Here is a 16,231-nt window from a genome sequence, read left to right on the forward strand (position 1 = left end):
GCATTGGATTCAGTTGACTACAGATACTCTTAACTTTACTGCCAATTATTTTAAGCAAAATGAAAACTTCAGAAATAGGAAGGGCAACTAGGTGATAGGTTAACCTTCTGGCTTATGGTTAGTTTAACAGGAAAATTATGCTTTAGCTCCAGCTATCTCAGACAAAAGATGTTTAGTGTCTTAGAATCCATTCTCAATGACCTGTCTTGCATTTCAGGGAAAAGAGATGTTCCAGCGGGCTGTAGGCTTTGCACAGTTTTATTTTATGGATACATTTATATTGCTGTGCTGTGGAGCTGAATTTCATCTATGAAGTTTCCATCTAGATGCGGCGAAGGATGACCTAAAACGGTGAGTTAAATCCTCATCAGCAGAGCAGTGAAAATACATGAAACTCCTTTTACTGATTGAACTGAGATTTTCTTGGGAGTAAGGTGGGATGGAGGGCTGTCTTAGGAGTGATATTTAGATGAAAGAGTTGAACCAGCTAATTGACAGAACAAAGAAACTTTTGTGCAGTGGGGGAGTAAGTAGGGCGAAGGGATTATCAGTAATTCTTATACTGCATGCAGTATTGGAGAACATTCTCTGTCTTCAGAAATCTCAAGTAAGCATTTTAAGAAGATTTCCAAAAGTATTATGCTCAGGTCTGGAATTCAGATTTTGAATTTTCATAATATTTTAAATGACTTTATCAAAATATTTAAGCAACACTATATTTAAAGTATTTCTGTCTTTTTAATCGCCGTTCCTATATCATGTCTATACAATGACTAGTACAATATGTCTTGGCTTTTCTTGTTGAGAAATTGCATGCCAGTCATTTCACATAGCTTGAAATTTTCTTACCATAAGCACCTCTGCTCTCTGAAGATCAGTTGCATGAAGTTCATGCTGTTGTGCCAGAACATTCAGATCATTTATCTGTCCCTCAGAAGGTGTCATCCATTATCTGTGAAATAAAATTTTGAGGGGCAGGGTGGAGAAGAGAAGTGGCATTGGGAAAGTGGAAATGGATTCTTAAGTACTTTTTTCTTAATGAAATGTATATGATTTCATGAAGTTCTACTCCCTTAATCTTTTAAGGGATAATTAATATTTAAATGTATGACTTCTTATAATTGAGTTGCTTTTATTGTTTAAACAGTGCTTCAGATGATAATCTTTTTTGAATGATGCTTTCCTGACTCTAAAAGCCTGTCTTAGTACTTAAGAATTTTGATGCAGGAAGTAAAGCAGTTTGATCATCAGTTCAACTGTTTTGTGATGACATTATACAGATGTGTGGTATGTAAATATTGGATGACAGTCTATATACTCAAATTATTTTGAAAAGTCTACATAAATTTAAATTAATTATTGACATATTTAGCCCTTCCATCACTGAAAGTAATTAAAAATACAGTGGTGTGGGTGTTGGGGTGGTTGGTCTGGGATGAGGAAGAGCACTAACTCAGTAAGCACGTGTTCTTTAGTTTCATAAAGGGATTTGTACAACCCTTTCTGAAGGACACCTCTCTCTCCATTTTCTGTGTTTTCACTTGTATCTCACATTGGTCTTGGATCATGCAGCTTATTTCCTTTTGAATGAATGTGAACAGGAAGAGCAGCAGCTTGAGCAAACGGAATGCTGTCTATGTGTTAATGGTATTCAATCCACAGAACCAGATAAGATAGACCAAAGTAGATCACCAAAACTCATTTGGAGGTTGTGTTGTCAGCACTATTTTCTTCTATATATATCTTCTCTTCTTGTGCTGCTGATTGATGTATTATTAATCATATTAGTCTTTCTGTGGTTCAGTTTTGATTTGTAAAACTGAATTGAGCAACGACATTTTTCCTGTGTTTTTTTTCTTTAAGTGAAAAATTAAGTCTACCTCAGTTTGTTACCACTGCAGTCGGTTATTCTGATCTTATTTACATGAAAATCTTTCACATTGTGTCTGGTGTCATATGCTTACAAACTGCATCTGGTTAGGTCCAAAATTACATTACATTATCTCACTAGAAAAGAGAAAAATATCCCCAGATCCTCAAAATATAAATGATAAAACTGTGTGGTGGTTTGCCTCTTGCTTGAGACCATGATTTCTCTAAAACTTTTTAGGTAGTAATGAGTGGAAGATAAAGGATTACAGGTGAAGGAAGGCACAGGGTTTTGATCCAGATATTCTGCTTTAGATGTATATGGAGGAGATAGGACGTGCTGGTAGTTCAGAAGTTGTACTTATGTGTAGTTCATTTTCTCTTGGGAGTTATAAATTTATAACATCAGTGATGTTTTTGTTAGTTATCTTTGATCAACAGAATACGCTCGTTGATTTTAATATTGCATTTGGAAACAAGTAGGATACCTTCTGGAAATTTGCTTTTCAAAATGTCTGGTAGCAGGGCTAGTATTTATTGTCTCAGTCTACGCTTTGTACCAGAGGGCTTGCAGAACAGAATGTATTATATGAAGCAGTGGTAGAGACTGTCTGAGATATTTTGAGTTTTGGTGTCATAAGCATCTCAATTATTTTTTGTTCAAATTGTGTTTTATATGTCCATATTGTTTAACTCAAGCTTTAAAGGAAAACATCTGGAGAAAATAGCATTAGCAATGATTACTGTGGAAAAAGCAGAACTGACGTTGCTTGGCAGAGAAATGTAAATGGCAGAGGATGAATGACAGGGACTGCAGCCACCTACTGTTAGACAAAATCTGTCCCTTTCCAAGGAAGAGTACATCTTTGTGTTACTCTTGAACCTCAATTTCTTGGACTCTTTGGGAGTGTGATTGGCTTTTATTACTACTGCCTTAGGAGAGAAGAGGTAAATATTGCTTTCTTAGTAACACAGGAATGACTTTGCAGTGGGCTGCTACTCCGCTGCCTCTGAGTGTATCTTTGAAGGTGATTGAACATCTTAGCTGTGGTAGATTATGTCATGAACCATGGAATTTTATGAGCATGAGCATTTTTGCTGCTCTTGTTTGCCTCTTGGTCAGCTCGGACTACGGCTTTATCTATGGTGTCTCTACATCTCAGAACTGACCAATATAAATCCAGGTTAGCAGTTGAGAGGATTGACAAATTTATTTATAAGTGGCCACAAAAAAAAAAAAAGATCTAAAGGACAGAACACCAATCCTACAAGGACAGGCTGAAAGAGCTGGGATTGTTTTCCTCTCCCTGCGGGGGAGCTTGGGGAAGAGAAAGCTCCAGGGAGACATGAGAGCAGTCTTCAGTCTGTAAAGCAGGGCTGTAAGAAGGAAGGGTTACAGATTCTTTAGCAGGGCCTACTATGATAGGGCAAAGGGAAATGGCTTCAAACTAAAAGAAGGGAGATTTAGACTGGATATAAGGAAGAATGTTTTACAGTAAGGGTAGTGAGGCACGGGGACAGGTTTTCCAGAAGGACACTAGATGCCCTGTCCTTGGAGACCTTCAAGGTCAGGCTGCAGGGGGCTCCAAGCAACCTGATCTAGCTGTAGATGTCCCTGTTCATTGCAGGGGGGTTGGACTTGATGACCTTTGAGGATCCCTTGCAACTCAAGTGATGTATGATTCTAAGTGTGTTTACTTAACTACTACAAAACATGTATTTTCTAGTAGCCTGTCAAAACTGACTTGAGGCTACAGTGTGTTACTGTGTAAATCTATTCTACAGTTTTTTTGTTGGAGCTAGCTGTCCTGCTAGTAACAACCACAGACAATTGAAATACTATCACTAATAGATTTTATAGTTTTCCAGGCAAAGTGTGGAGGAAAACAAAAACAAAAACAAAAAGCAACTAAAATCCAGTGATTCCTGTGGTCTTAAAGATTGATTTGAAAGTTGTCTCTTCACAGAGTTAAATTTTGAATTATTGCTATATTCTCTTTTTTTTTTTTTTTTTTTTTTTTTTTTTTGAAGCAGAAATTTTCAAACCTTTTTTTAGCTTGTTGTAAATGCATGGTATGTATGGTACCCTTTGAATGACTCAAACTCCCTTTTGGTAAGATTTCAGTCTGCAGTTTATCACACTGACACAAAATAACTCAATGAATGTTTCATGGAATATTTGTGGAGAAAAAACGCTAGGTTTATTCATTTTAAAGTAGGCTGTCGTCACCACAGCCAGATAATCTACACAATTTATCTTTAGAATCTACTAACATTTATATTCAAAAGATATGTATAAAAAAGTTTCTTTGCTTAGAAAAAATCCTAGAGCTATACACAGAGGATGGAGAGTTCATGATGCTTCTGGTAGTGACTAAAGAAAAACCAAGAAAATATTTCTGCTGTTTCAGTGCACTTCATATAAATAACCTCTGTCATTTGCTGAAAAAACAAGTCTTTCATTAATTATTTGGTGTTACCCTGGTGCCTTATAGGTGTCCTCACAATGAGCCATAAAGCCAAAAGTTTTCCACATTACTGTATCTGCCTGGCTCTGCGAGTTATGGCATACTTCAGGCAATGAAAAGTTATGTTTAGAACGGATATTTTTATTACGGGCAAAGGATAATTTTGTTGCAGTGCAGATACTGATCATATGTAGACAGCTTGAGCCCATTAGCCTGTACGAGCTATGTCTCTGTAGTCACCCTGCCATGTCTGTGTAAAACTCTGTACTGCTCTTATTTGCTTATTAGCAAACTGATTCTTTGCGTAAAGGTAACTCAGATCTTGTATTTCACTAAAATTAATCAGCTCTCCAAATCTTGGTGTCAGCAAAGTGCAGTGCAAAGGCATCTGACTGGCCCTCTACTTGAGGGTTAGCTCTTGTCTATGGGAGATCATTCGTGCAAGCCTTGTGCGTTTACATTCTCTCCTTAACCGTTTCATGAACTCTCCTTGACCACCTACTTGCCAAACAAAATACTGATCCTACTGCATTTTGTGCAGTCTATCCTAAAGCTTTCCAGGTGCCTGTTAAAGTTTCTACTTTGCCTGTTTCCATCCCAAAATCACCAGTTGATCTTCTCTGGTGTAGAACAGCTGACTGAAACGTAAAACACACCCATGCAGAATGAAATTCTGTTTGTTATACCTAAAGTTTTAGAGTTGAAATATGATGATGATGGATGTAATACAGGAGCTTTTGTAAAAGTGAATAATCAGAGGTTAGTTGCTCAATTGGAATGTGAATGGAATGCTGGGGGTGAGAAGACTGCAGCAGTGAAAAGCATAATCTCATTTGAATTACCATATTTGAGCTAATTTCCTAATTATTTTTTTAAATGTACAGTGTCAAATATAGGAAAATATGTAATAATAAAAATGAAAATAGAAATTGCAGCCATATAATTCTAAGAAAAATCATAAAGTGAGATTACATTTTATGGAGAGTATGGCAGAAATGTTAATTTTACATGTATATATACTTGATTTAAAATTTCATAAGAGTAACGGGTACAGAACCAGCAGACGAATCTTGAGAACATCCAACAGATTGTGTTTGTAAAGCAAATGTCACACTGTGTCTGACAAAATTTTGTTCTATCTGCAGAGCATAACATTTTCTCCTCTGAGTCTGGCTGGGTGGATTTCCTCCATTTTATTTTTAGAGCTGCTTTGCTATGAAACATGAGTGCTGTATTTGATACAAAATAAAAACATGCATTTTTCATTTTTGCTTAAGAAGCAGTCTGAATGCCTAGAGGAATAAGTTGGTGAAGACAATAGATGCTTATAAATGCATTCCATTTATTACTGTCAAGTAATAATAACAGCAAAATAATGTTTTTTGGGAAAAATCCCTTTTCCATTGTGCTGTTTTAGTGAAATATCCATTAGGACTCATCTTAACAGTAAAAAAACTATTAAATGAGGGGCTTCTGAGCTGTGTTTCCTTATACAATTTCTAAGGATTTCCAGAATTCCTTCTCTCACTTGCAGAATGCTGTATTTTGAATATGAGCTATGGGCACAGATTGCTGTTTGGTTTTTCTTGTAAACTATACATGATCTAAGTGTTTTGAATAGATTCCAGCTGGCATTTGGAATGTTGGCTTCTGCTGTGTCATGCACCATTTGAAGTTTTACCATCAATAACTTCTCTGAACGGTTGTATTGTGCTGCTTACTGAGTGGTTTTTCGCTTCTCAGCGCATTCTTTTCCCAAATTTCGAGTTTAATTTATGTTTGGAGTTTGGAACAAATTCTGTCTATGAATGACTCAAATCAGAATGTTTTGTTTGCACTGCAGAATATGATGCACTCTCCACTGGGAAGCTGCTAGTCTGGCAGTGTTAGCTGGTTTTCCCACTATCTTACCCAGTGTTATGAAGCATTGCAATCTCATGACTTGAGCAGCTCTTGTTCCTTTTACTTCAGATATTGAAACAGAATTTTTAAAGCACCTTGCAAATAATGAGGTCCTTCAGGAAAGTTAGGTGCATTATTTCAACGCTCCTGTAAGTGATACGGAGGTCTGTATAAAACAAATATAATTCCACTTTCTTGAAGCATGAGTTATACACCTTTATTGCTTTTAAACAGAATATCCTTTTCTGCCGAAAATCTTTGAGTTTGCAGTATGCCATTTAAAACCATGGTTTGGCTTTTGAATTTGCTATGATCTGCAAAATATTTTCCTGAGGAAAAGGTGGATTACCCAGTGATAAAATGAACTTTCATTCTCTTGGCAAATAGAGATGGGGAGGAATAATGCAGAAACAAAATATGTTCTCAGTCCCAGGCCATGTTGTCCCGACGCATATAAGCATTGTAAATCTGTCAGCCATAGAAGATGAGTACTGACCAGAGGAAAATTAAACCTTAAAAAAAAAAAAGAGAAGAAAAAAAGAACAGTGACAATACTAAATTCACAAAACTCATTGATTTTTATGTCATATGGAATAATGAGAATGTTGCATTAAGGAACTTTAGGGTATGCATGTTAGTGGCAGAAATGCTTTAGGATAGTTTATTTTAAAAGGCAAATCTTTATTAATCTTTCGTGAAAGTTCTGATGATTACATTGCTAATGAAGACTGACCAATGCAGTTCAGCAAAATGAGCTATATGAGCACTTGTTTGCATGCAAAGAGAGTGCATATAATGTGCAGACTAGGGTTAACCTTCCTTCTTGCTTCAAAAAGAAAATGCAAACTGGACAGACCATGAGAGAGCCTGGAAAAGAGGTTGTCTCTGCTTCTTCAGTGTTGAGTAAAAGAGAACAACTCTTAATCCAATTGTTTAATTGCATAATGGAAAATTGCAACGAGGCAAGAGAGATTTTCTTTTTTCCATTAAGCACTTTTGTAAATAAACTATGTGGCATCAGGTCTGGAATCCAATTGAAGGACACCACTACAGCTGGACAGCTGGTCACACAGTGCTTTCAGCTGACGCACAAAACTGTTGTAGTTTTTAAGCTCCCACTTCTGTAAGCATTTCCTGTTGCACTGAGTTATTTCCAGAGTTTTAATGTGTAGTTTTAATGTGTACTGATTCCAAAGAAATAGTGCCAAATGTAGAGTGTAAAAAGTAGTATTGAAAATCACTTTAGGTTACTAGAATATTAGAGGGTAAAGTGCCTTTCAATGTATCTATGTACTTACTTCCTGACATGATTTCATTCATTAAATTTTGTTTCTTTTGTGCTGATTGGGCAGAAAATAAGGCCTCACCATTCACAATGAAAACACAGAAGAAGGTCCATCAGAGTTCTATTCAAGACCTAGAATGAGGGGCTTCCTAAGAGCTAAACTTAATCAGAATTTTGTTACAGATCATTAGTGGACGCTATTCAAACCGTATCCTCGGTGCAATTCTTCTTTCATTTTAATTTCCACTACGTCTGTAATTTACAGATTTTATGCTTTAAAAATTGGAATGACTTAAAAGTCAAAATTAGGACTGCAACACTTAAAACTTAGAGAACATCAAAGTGATTGGAGTTTATACAGTAGATGGTAAGGACAGAATTTGACAGCAAATGGAATTTTGGATTGTAGGGAGAAAGCTGTACAGTATTAATGACAGATGTTCACAATTGTGGCATTTTATTAATATCGCAGTTAATAAAATTGGAATTAATCTGGAAATCTAAATGGATCGCAAGTACATGTAACCCATGTGAATGGATCAGAAGCTTTTGTAATTTTCCAAGATTTCATGCACAAGAGTGTGTTAAGTATCTGCTAGACATTGGCTGTACGCACAAATAGTAGAGTCTTAAAACACACAAGTGATTTAGGCTTAAAAGAACTTACAAATCCAGCTTGAAGATGTGATTGTATCCTACTCAAGGCACGTATTCAGCTATTGCTTATTCATTTACATTATTTATTCACTGTTTGAGTTTTTAGTCCTTTAGCTTGACTCATGAAGCTGTTTTTGTTGAATGCCTCATGCAAACCCACAGTGGGTGGTCACAGTAAGTTGGCAGTTAGGGGGGGTCCATCAATGACAAATAGCTCTTCAGTAGAGTGTATCATGGGCGGTCCAGGAGTTTCCTGGGAGGGACTATTTCAGGAAAATGCTGTGGCCAGAATGGGAATGGTCCTCTCTGTTTAAAGATGTATTTTCAAAGTCTGCCAGGCATGACTGACACTGGGACAGCTGCTCCATTGAGGAGAAGAGAAGGGATGTTGTAGAAAAAGAGGATTCTACATGTAATGCTTCCATAGAAGACAGTCATATAGTTCACAGTCTCATTTTGAAGTGTACTTTATTAGCTGGCTTTTTATAAGTGAAAAAAGTAGAGTTTACAACTCTAGATTTGTAACTCCAGAAGCAGGTACTGTTACTAGATTGTGGTGAGGTAGTGAAAGATTAGAATATTTGTTTACACTTTTTGCAGTGTCTTTAAAAAAAAGATAAATCTTTGTATTAATTTAGTCCCCCTTTTTTTTTTAAGAACTAATACAATTTTTCTTCACAGTACTGCATACAGTTGTACTCTTGTGCTGCTCTCCTGCCAAGCCTCAGAATTTTTCCAGATCTTGAGGTTGAAGGAAATTTGTGTGCCAAACTGCTGGAGGGAGACTGTGATTTGAGTTGTATTTGCTGACTATGAGAGTGAGTCACTTGGATTACCTTGTTAGTAGAGCAGAGTTTCTTTTTGATGCTGGTTGTTTAAGAATGATACTGCTTCCATTCACAGCACACTTCTATTTATGAAAAATATCAGTCATGATATTGCCAATGGTTTCAACACCTTCCGTATACTCCTCAATGTCAGTATATTTGTCCATTCACAGTGGTTTATAGTAATATATTTCTGTTGGAGATAGTAAACTGTGGAATTCTGCTATGACAAATCAGTAGACAAGTAGCTTTCATTTTCTTTCCAGTAGTCTGTGTAATAGATCTTAGCCAACATTAAATGCATTCTCGTGTCTTTTAATAAAATGCCAATCCTACAATAGAAAAAAAAAAAAAAGTTAAATGAAACAAAATGAAGAAAAAAACCCAACATGTTATTATAAACATGTGTTAGGGTTGAATAATTCTGTTGTTTTTGTGAGTTTTTTCATTTTAGCATGTCAGCTCTTTGCTGATCTCTGCAATTTTTGCTTTTTGGACAAATTATTAAAGTATGTTTTTCTACTCAGCTGTTCAGGAAAAGATGTTCAGATATTTTTGAGTAAAAATCAAACAAGTTATTCAGACTTTTTTTTTATGTCTTGAAAATACAAATTCTTCAGCAGCTTGAAATTATAATTGTGATGCTATAATGCTGTCGTAGTCATTGAGACAGGGTTATCATCGAAGACATTTCTTTATTCTTACTGTTTAAGAATTGAAGGCATTTTAAAAAATATTAATTAGTGTTTTGGGCAAAATATCATTCTTTTTTTCTGATGAACAAAGGCAGACAGATCTTTCATGGATTTCAGAAAGTGACAGCAAATTAAAGTCCTGTTTGTGCTTTTATGTGTGTTTGAACATTGCTAGATGAGAAGCTAACTTAGGCAGCAATCCGTTCCTGTCAGACAGCTGAAAAAATATTTTTGCACAGCTAAATTCCCCTACGATCTGATACCATGCTGAGGAAGACAGGTTGAGGATAATTAAATCTTGCAGAGCTCTTGGCAGCACTTTCTGATTTCCATGCAACGTTATCCAAGCTGCCCCACTGTCATTTCAAATAGTCTCTGATTGGTTGGTGGCTCTGCTGGACATTGCACAGCCTTGAATTGAGCACTATTTTGCTCTGGAAATTCAGCATTGATGATGTGTCATTTTTGGTTTAATTCTGTGACTCGTTGCAATTGCCATCAAATACAAATTGAAATGAAAGTGTATATTGGCTTAGTTACCAATATAGCTCCTGACCATACTAAAAAAGCATTTTAATGTTGATCTTATTGTCTATGATATCGAGGTGCAACATTCAAAGTATTTCAAAGACTGTGTAAAAAATCTCTTCCCAGTTCACTATTGAATTTTAAAAAGATACCAAACTATGAAGTATTTCAGAAGCTGAAGTTTCTGCAGAATGACCCATTTGTCTTATATCAATGGGCTGTAGATGCTGAGGATGAATGATGAATGGTAGCTTGATGTTTTTGATACCCTGTATGACAGTGTGTGACACACTTTATTTCTTTGCCTTATAGAAGTGGCAGTAAAACATCAATCACACAAGTATTTGTAAGAAAACCGCTGCCTCCATCTGTGCTATTCTGTTTTTAGTGATTTTCTATTTAAAAATTATAGCAAAGGAAAACTGTTGAATTCCCATGTTGTCAATAAATGATTTCATGTCAGCAGCTGCATGCCTGTCAATGCCTGTCTTGCCTGACTTGACAGGGCAGTGAGACTGTCAGAAATGCATTTACCATGTGGGATTCTGCATGGTATTTGATCTGCAAGGAATCTGTTCTCTGTGGAAACTGCATGGATGCTGATTCAGCACTGCAGCTGGAGAGAAGTGAGAAGGAACTATACCTATAATTGTGAATTAAGTGTAGGTAAGGAAAGGATAGCAAGGGAAAGAAAACAAAGGGAGCCACAAGAGCAAGCGCAGACAGAACTGCACATTTTGACTTAATCACAAACAGTTACTGAAATAAGTATTTGTTTGGTACCAGCAGTAGGGATGTTTTAAACCTCTGGCAGCCTGCAAGAAAGCAGAAACATGTATGCTTTGGGAAAGATCATTTTGTGTGCATCCTCTGTGTGTCTGCTTCATTCAGAAAGTTTCTTACCACTGAATGCAGTTAAACAAAATTGAGAGATTGCTTACCCTTGTTCTAGATTATCTTTGCACTTTCTAGATGGCTTGCATTGCTTATCCTGCCTTGTTGCAAATTGCTTTTGTGCTGTAGAGGAATTCTATAGACAATGTAACTGTGAGTTTTGGAATTTTGCATCACACTGGCATTCAGCGTATCCAAGGTAAAAAAACTCCTAGTTCCAAAGAAACTTAATCTATGTTTGACATTAGCAATTTCTGTTGAACACCCATTTTAGGTTATTTATTGGAGACATGCAGGATATATTATTGTAGCTGATGTAATGTGGTCAAAATTGTTTCTAACTGAAATGTTACATAAAGAAGAATAATATATATATACCTCAATTGTTTTAAAACTAGTAAACCTTTTTAATCTAAGTAATGATGATAACTAAAAAATAATACTTGTTTGTTTTCCCAGATCACAGTCATTTTCTTCCATTAGTGTATGAGAATTTACTATGCTCTTCCCTTGTGCACTGAGGCAGTTATGCTGTCATAGAAGGCCACTGAGTTGGTCAGGCAGGACTTGCCTGTAGTGAAGCCATGCTGGTTTTCTTCTTTCACTGCCCTGTTTTTCTTGTGCTTCAGCACCGTTTCCAGGAGGATCCGTTCCATGGTCTTCCCTGTCGCAGAGCTGAGGCTGGCAGGTTAATAGTTCCTTGGCTTGTCCTTTCTACCCTTCTTAAAAATGGGTGCAACGTTGCCTTTTTTTTCAGTCACCAGGGCCTTCACCTGACTGCCACAACTTTTAGATGCAGCTAGGAATAGAAGGACCATGAGAAATAATTTCAGTGGAATTCAAGGGCAGAAGGTACTTTAGAGAAATTGGCTGGAAAACAAAACAGAACAAAAGAAAACAACAACAAAAAAAACCAACCAACAACAAATAAACCAACTGCAAATGGCATGTTCTTTGTTATTAAGCAAGTGAGAAATGATCTGTAGCTAGAGAAACAAACTTGGACAACAGCAGGCCTTTCAAGGACACAGAAACTAAGGAATGTTTACACTGGAAGGAGGAAGAGCCAGATGAAAGTGATATGTTAATAAGAAATGGAGGAAATAAGGCATAATGCTGTGTCTGTGGGGCAAGAGAAGGAGAACAGAAGAGAAACTTCTCTGCTGGCAGGGAAGCAAGCATTGCAGTAAGGGAAAAGAAAACAAGAATGTAAAAATACTGTGGAGGAAGAAAGAGAGTTATGGAAGAGTAGGGACTATGGACATTAAATTTGGTATTAGAAAAGTAACATTATTTAGTCAAGGTAGTAACAACACCAAAAGCAGACAAAGACACTTCTCAGAATCTTAATTAAAACTTCTGATTGAAATGTATCCAGGTTAAACTGTTCTGCTCATCTGGTCTGCTGCAGCAGTGCAGTTTGCTGGTTGAGGCTCCTGAATCCATACATATATTAAACAACATTTACTGTACTTGGACAGAGTTTTACTGGGCGTTTCAATTCCAGCTAATCCATATTTGAACTTCAGTAGAATTTGTCTTGAAAGATCTGTCCTCACACAGGTAGAAGGGATGACCCTTTATGGCATCCTGACATGTTCTGTGTTGGCACTGCGTATCATTACATAGAGTGCCATGAAACTTAGTGTTTCTGGGGAAAGAGGATAAAGTAGAGGCATCCTCCTTAAAAATTCATGCAAGTCTTCCTTTTCAACGCTACCATGAACCAGTTTGAGCATCTTAAAAAAAAAAGTACTTCTTTCTTTTAGCTATGAAGGGCAATATAATATTTCTTATGCATTAAAATTCATAAGTGTGATGGCAGCTTCAGAGTATGCTGTTCCAAAGTTCCAAATAGTTTGTTCCTGAAAGAAATACATCCACTAGGAATATACTTTCTCCCTGTTTCTGATCTGTTTCACCAAAAGGAAAAACCTTAGACAGGCAAATTACAAAGAATGCATGGATCTGGATCATGAGACAAGTTCAAAGACAAGGATGTTGAGGAGAGCTGGCGGCTCTTCAAAGATGTCCTCCTGGAAGCACAAGAGGTCTCCATTCCTCTGAATAAGAAAGTGGGCAGGCGAGGTAGGAAACCGGCATGGCTCAGCAAGGACCTGCTGAGAGAACTGAGGGCGAAGAAAGGGGTGTACAAGCTCTGGAAACAAGGCTGTGTCACCTGGGAAGAGTACAGGAATGCCGTCCGGACTTGCAGACGTGGGATCAGGGAAGCCAAGGCGCAAGCAGAACTGAACTTGGCAAGGGACGTGAAAAACAATAAGAAAACCTTCTACAGGTACATTGCCCAGAAGAGACAGGCCAAAATGGGCGTACCTACTTTGGTAAATTTAAAAGGAGAACTGGCTTCAACAGATGAAGAGAAAGCCGAGGTGCTGAATGAGTTCTTCACCTCGGTCTTCACTGGTGGCCAGGATTCTAGTCTTTTTCACGTCCCTGAACCCTGCATCCCCAAACCTCTATGTGGGGACCAAGGAGGTAAATCCCTCCCCACTGTAAGGGCAGAGCAAGTCCGAGAGTGCCTCCTTAGACTGAATGAATACAAGTCTATGGGGCCGGATGGCGTGCATCCCAGGGTCCTGAAGGAGCTGGCCGAGGTGGTTGCCGAGCCGCTCTCCATCATATTTGAGAAGTCGTGGCTGTCAGGTGAGGTCCCGGACGACTGGAGGAAGGGTCACGTCTCTCCCATATACAAGAAGGGGAGCAGGGAGGACCCGGGGAACTACAGGCCGGTGAGTCTCACCTCCGTGCCTGGGAAGATCATGGAACAGATCCTCCTGGACAACATGCTCGGTCACATAAAGAATGAGCATGTGATCCGAGACAGCCAGCACGGCTTCACCAAAGGAAGGTCATGCCTAACTAATCTTGTGGCCTTCTATGATGGAGTGACGGCATTGGTGGACGAAGGGAAGGCGACCGATGTCATTTACCTGGACCTGAGCAAGGCCTTTGACATGGTCCCCCACCACATCCTCATCTCCAAATTGGAGGGAAGTGGATTTGATGGGTGGACGACCTGATGGATGAGCAATTGGTTGAAAGGCTGCAGACAGAGGGTGGTGGTCAATGGCTCTATGTCCAGGTGGAGGCCGGTAACAAGTGGTGTCCCCCAAGGGTCTGTCTTGGGACCGGTGCTCTTTAACATCTTTATTAATGACATCGATGAGGGAATTGAGTGCACCCTCAGCAAGTTTGCTGACGACACCAAGCTGAGTGGTGCGGTTGATACGGTGGAAGGAAGGGATGCCATTCAGAGGGACCTCGACAGGCTGGAGGGCTGGGCTCGGGTGAACCTGATGAGGTTCAACACGGCAAAGTGCAGGGTTTTGCATTTGGGCCGGAAGAACCCCAGGCACCTGTACAGGCTGGGAGGAGCGGTCCTTGAGAGCAGCTCGGCAGAGAAGGACCTGGGGGTCCTGATGGACGAGAGACTGAATATGAGCCAGCAGTGCGCAGCTCGAAAGGCAAATGGGATCCTGGGCTCCATCAGGAGAGGGTTGGCCAGCAGGGACAGGGAGGTGATTGTCCCTCTCTACTCGGCTCTTGTGAGGCCCCATCTGGAGTCCTGTGTCCAGGTGTGGAGCCCTCAGTACAAGAAAGACATTGAGATTTTGGAAAGGGTCCAGAGGAGGGCGACTAAGATGATCAGGGGGCTGGAGCACCTCCCTTATGAGGACAGGCTGAGGGAGTTGGGCTTGTTCAGCCTGGAGAAGAGAAGGCTGCGGGGTGACCTCATTGCAGCCTATCAATACCTGAAGGGAACCTACACCCAGGAGGGGAGTAAACTCTTCAAAAGGGCTGACAACAGCAGGACTAGGGGAAATGGTTTTAAGTTGAAGGAGGGAAGATTTAGGTTAGATGTTAGGGGGAAGTTCTTTACTAGGAGAGTGGTTAGGCCCTGGAACGGGCTGCCCAGGGAGGTTGTGGATGCCCCGTCCTTGGATGTGTTTAAGGCCAGGTTGGACGGGGTCCTGGGCAACCTGATCTGAATGTGGATGTTTGGTGGCCCTGCCAGGCAGGGGGGTTGGAACTACGTGATCCTTGGGGTCCCTTCCAACCCGGGTGATTCTGTGATTCTGTGATTCTGTGGATCACAGTTTTGTTCCTTAGAGTCTATTTGAATATAGTTGACAGTGATTTGACTTAAAAATTACTCTTCAAAATAAGTATTAGCAACTTCAAACAGCAGAGAACAAAAATAAGTGTATAAAGTTAAACTTCAGAAATGTAACAAAATAGAAATGTAAGTAGAAGAGAATCTGGAATGAAAGGAAAAAGGGAAGAACCATGGCTTCACATTATACTAAGTGCAAAGATTTAAAGTGCAAGCAAGGATAGTACTGATAATTGTTTTTAGAAGTTGGAAAATTCTTAAAATGAACAAGAATAATGAAAAAACACTAAAATGAGGAAGAGAACCAAATATGGGAGTGGACAAAAAGATATGTAGATATATGCATCTTAACCTTGCCAGACAGTGACGTGGGAAATCAGATGAACTTCAACAAAATAGCAAATTGTGTTTTGCTCTAAAAGGCATGGGGAAGAAAGTTGGTGTTCTGGAACAACAGATTCTCATTTATTGTTTACATGTAAAAAGCAAAGGATGACCCGGAATGCTGAACATCTGGAAGGGTGAACTAATAGTAATGACAGGGTCAAACAGAAATTTGCAAGTAAGTCTGATTTTTCCAATTTAAATTTTGAAAAATATCGCTTTAAATCCCAGACTGCTGGGAAGAGAATTATTTTATTTAGCACTCTAATTTAGAAGGAAGCAGCATCTTATTGATTTACACCAGAGTCACATTCTAAAACATGTGAAAATTTAGATAAAAGCTGGAGAAAACCTTAATTACTTACACAATGAATTTTATGTCTTTCAAATATTAAATATTACAGAATTGAAAACTCTGGGTTTGAGAAATTTCCATCAGATGTTTATAACAGATCAGCAGTGCTATTTTACTTGGCTGTGGAGTCTGCTTGTCAGTGCACGAGCTTGGGATTTCATTGCCTAAATGTGGCATTATACAATACCATATGATGATGGAAAAGTCTTGATGTGGAGCCATAATTTCACAG

At 38.7% G+C, this 16,231-nt stretch overlaps 1 protein-coding gene across 1 annotated transcript in view; it reads left to right on the top strand.

The window, feature by feature from the left end:
- Positions 1-16,231, top strand: part of LOC125685455 (WD repeat-containing protein 27-like) — a 31,248-nt gene that overhangs the window by 8,299 nt on the left and 6,718 nt on the right. The window contains exon 9 of the mRNA XM_048928517.1: positions 218-351. Coding sequence (XP_048784474.1) covers positions 218-313 — 96 coding nt within the window. The 3' untranslated portion in view covers positions 314-351. The remainder of the gene's footprint in view (positions 1-217; positions 352-16,231) is intronic.

This window comes from Lagopus muta, chromosome 28, assembly GCF_023343835.1.
Source record: "Lagopus muta isolate bLagMut1 chromosome 28, bLagMut1 primary, whole genome shotgun sequence".
NCBI lineage: Eukaryota > Metazoa > Chordata > Aves > Galliformes > Phasianidae > Lagopus > Lagopus muta.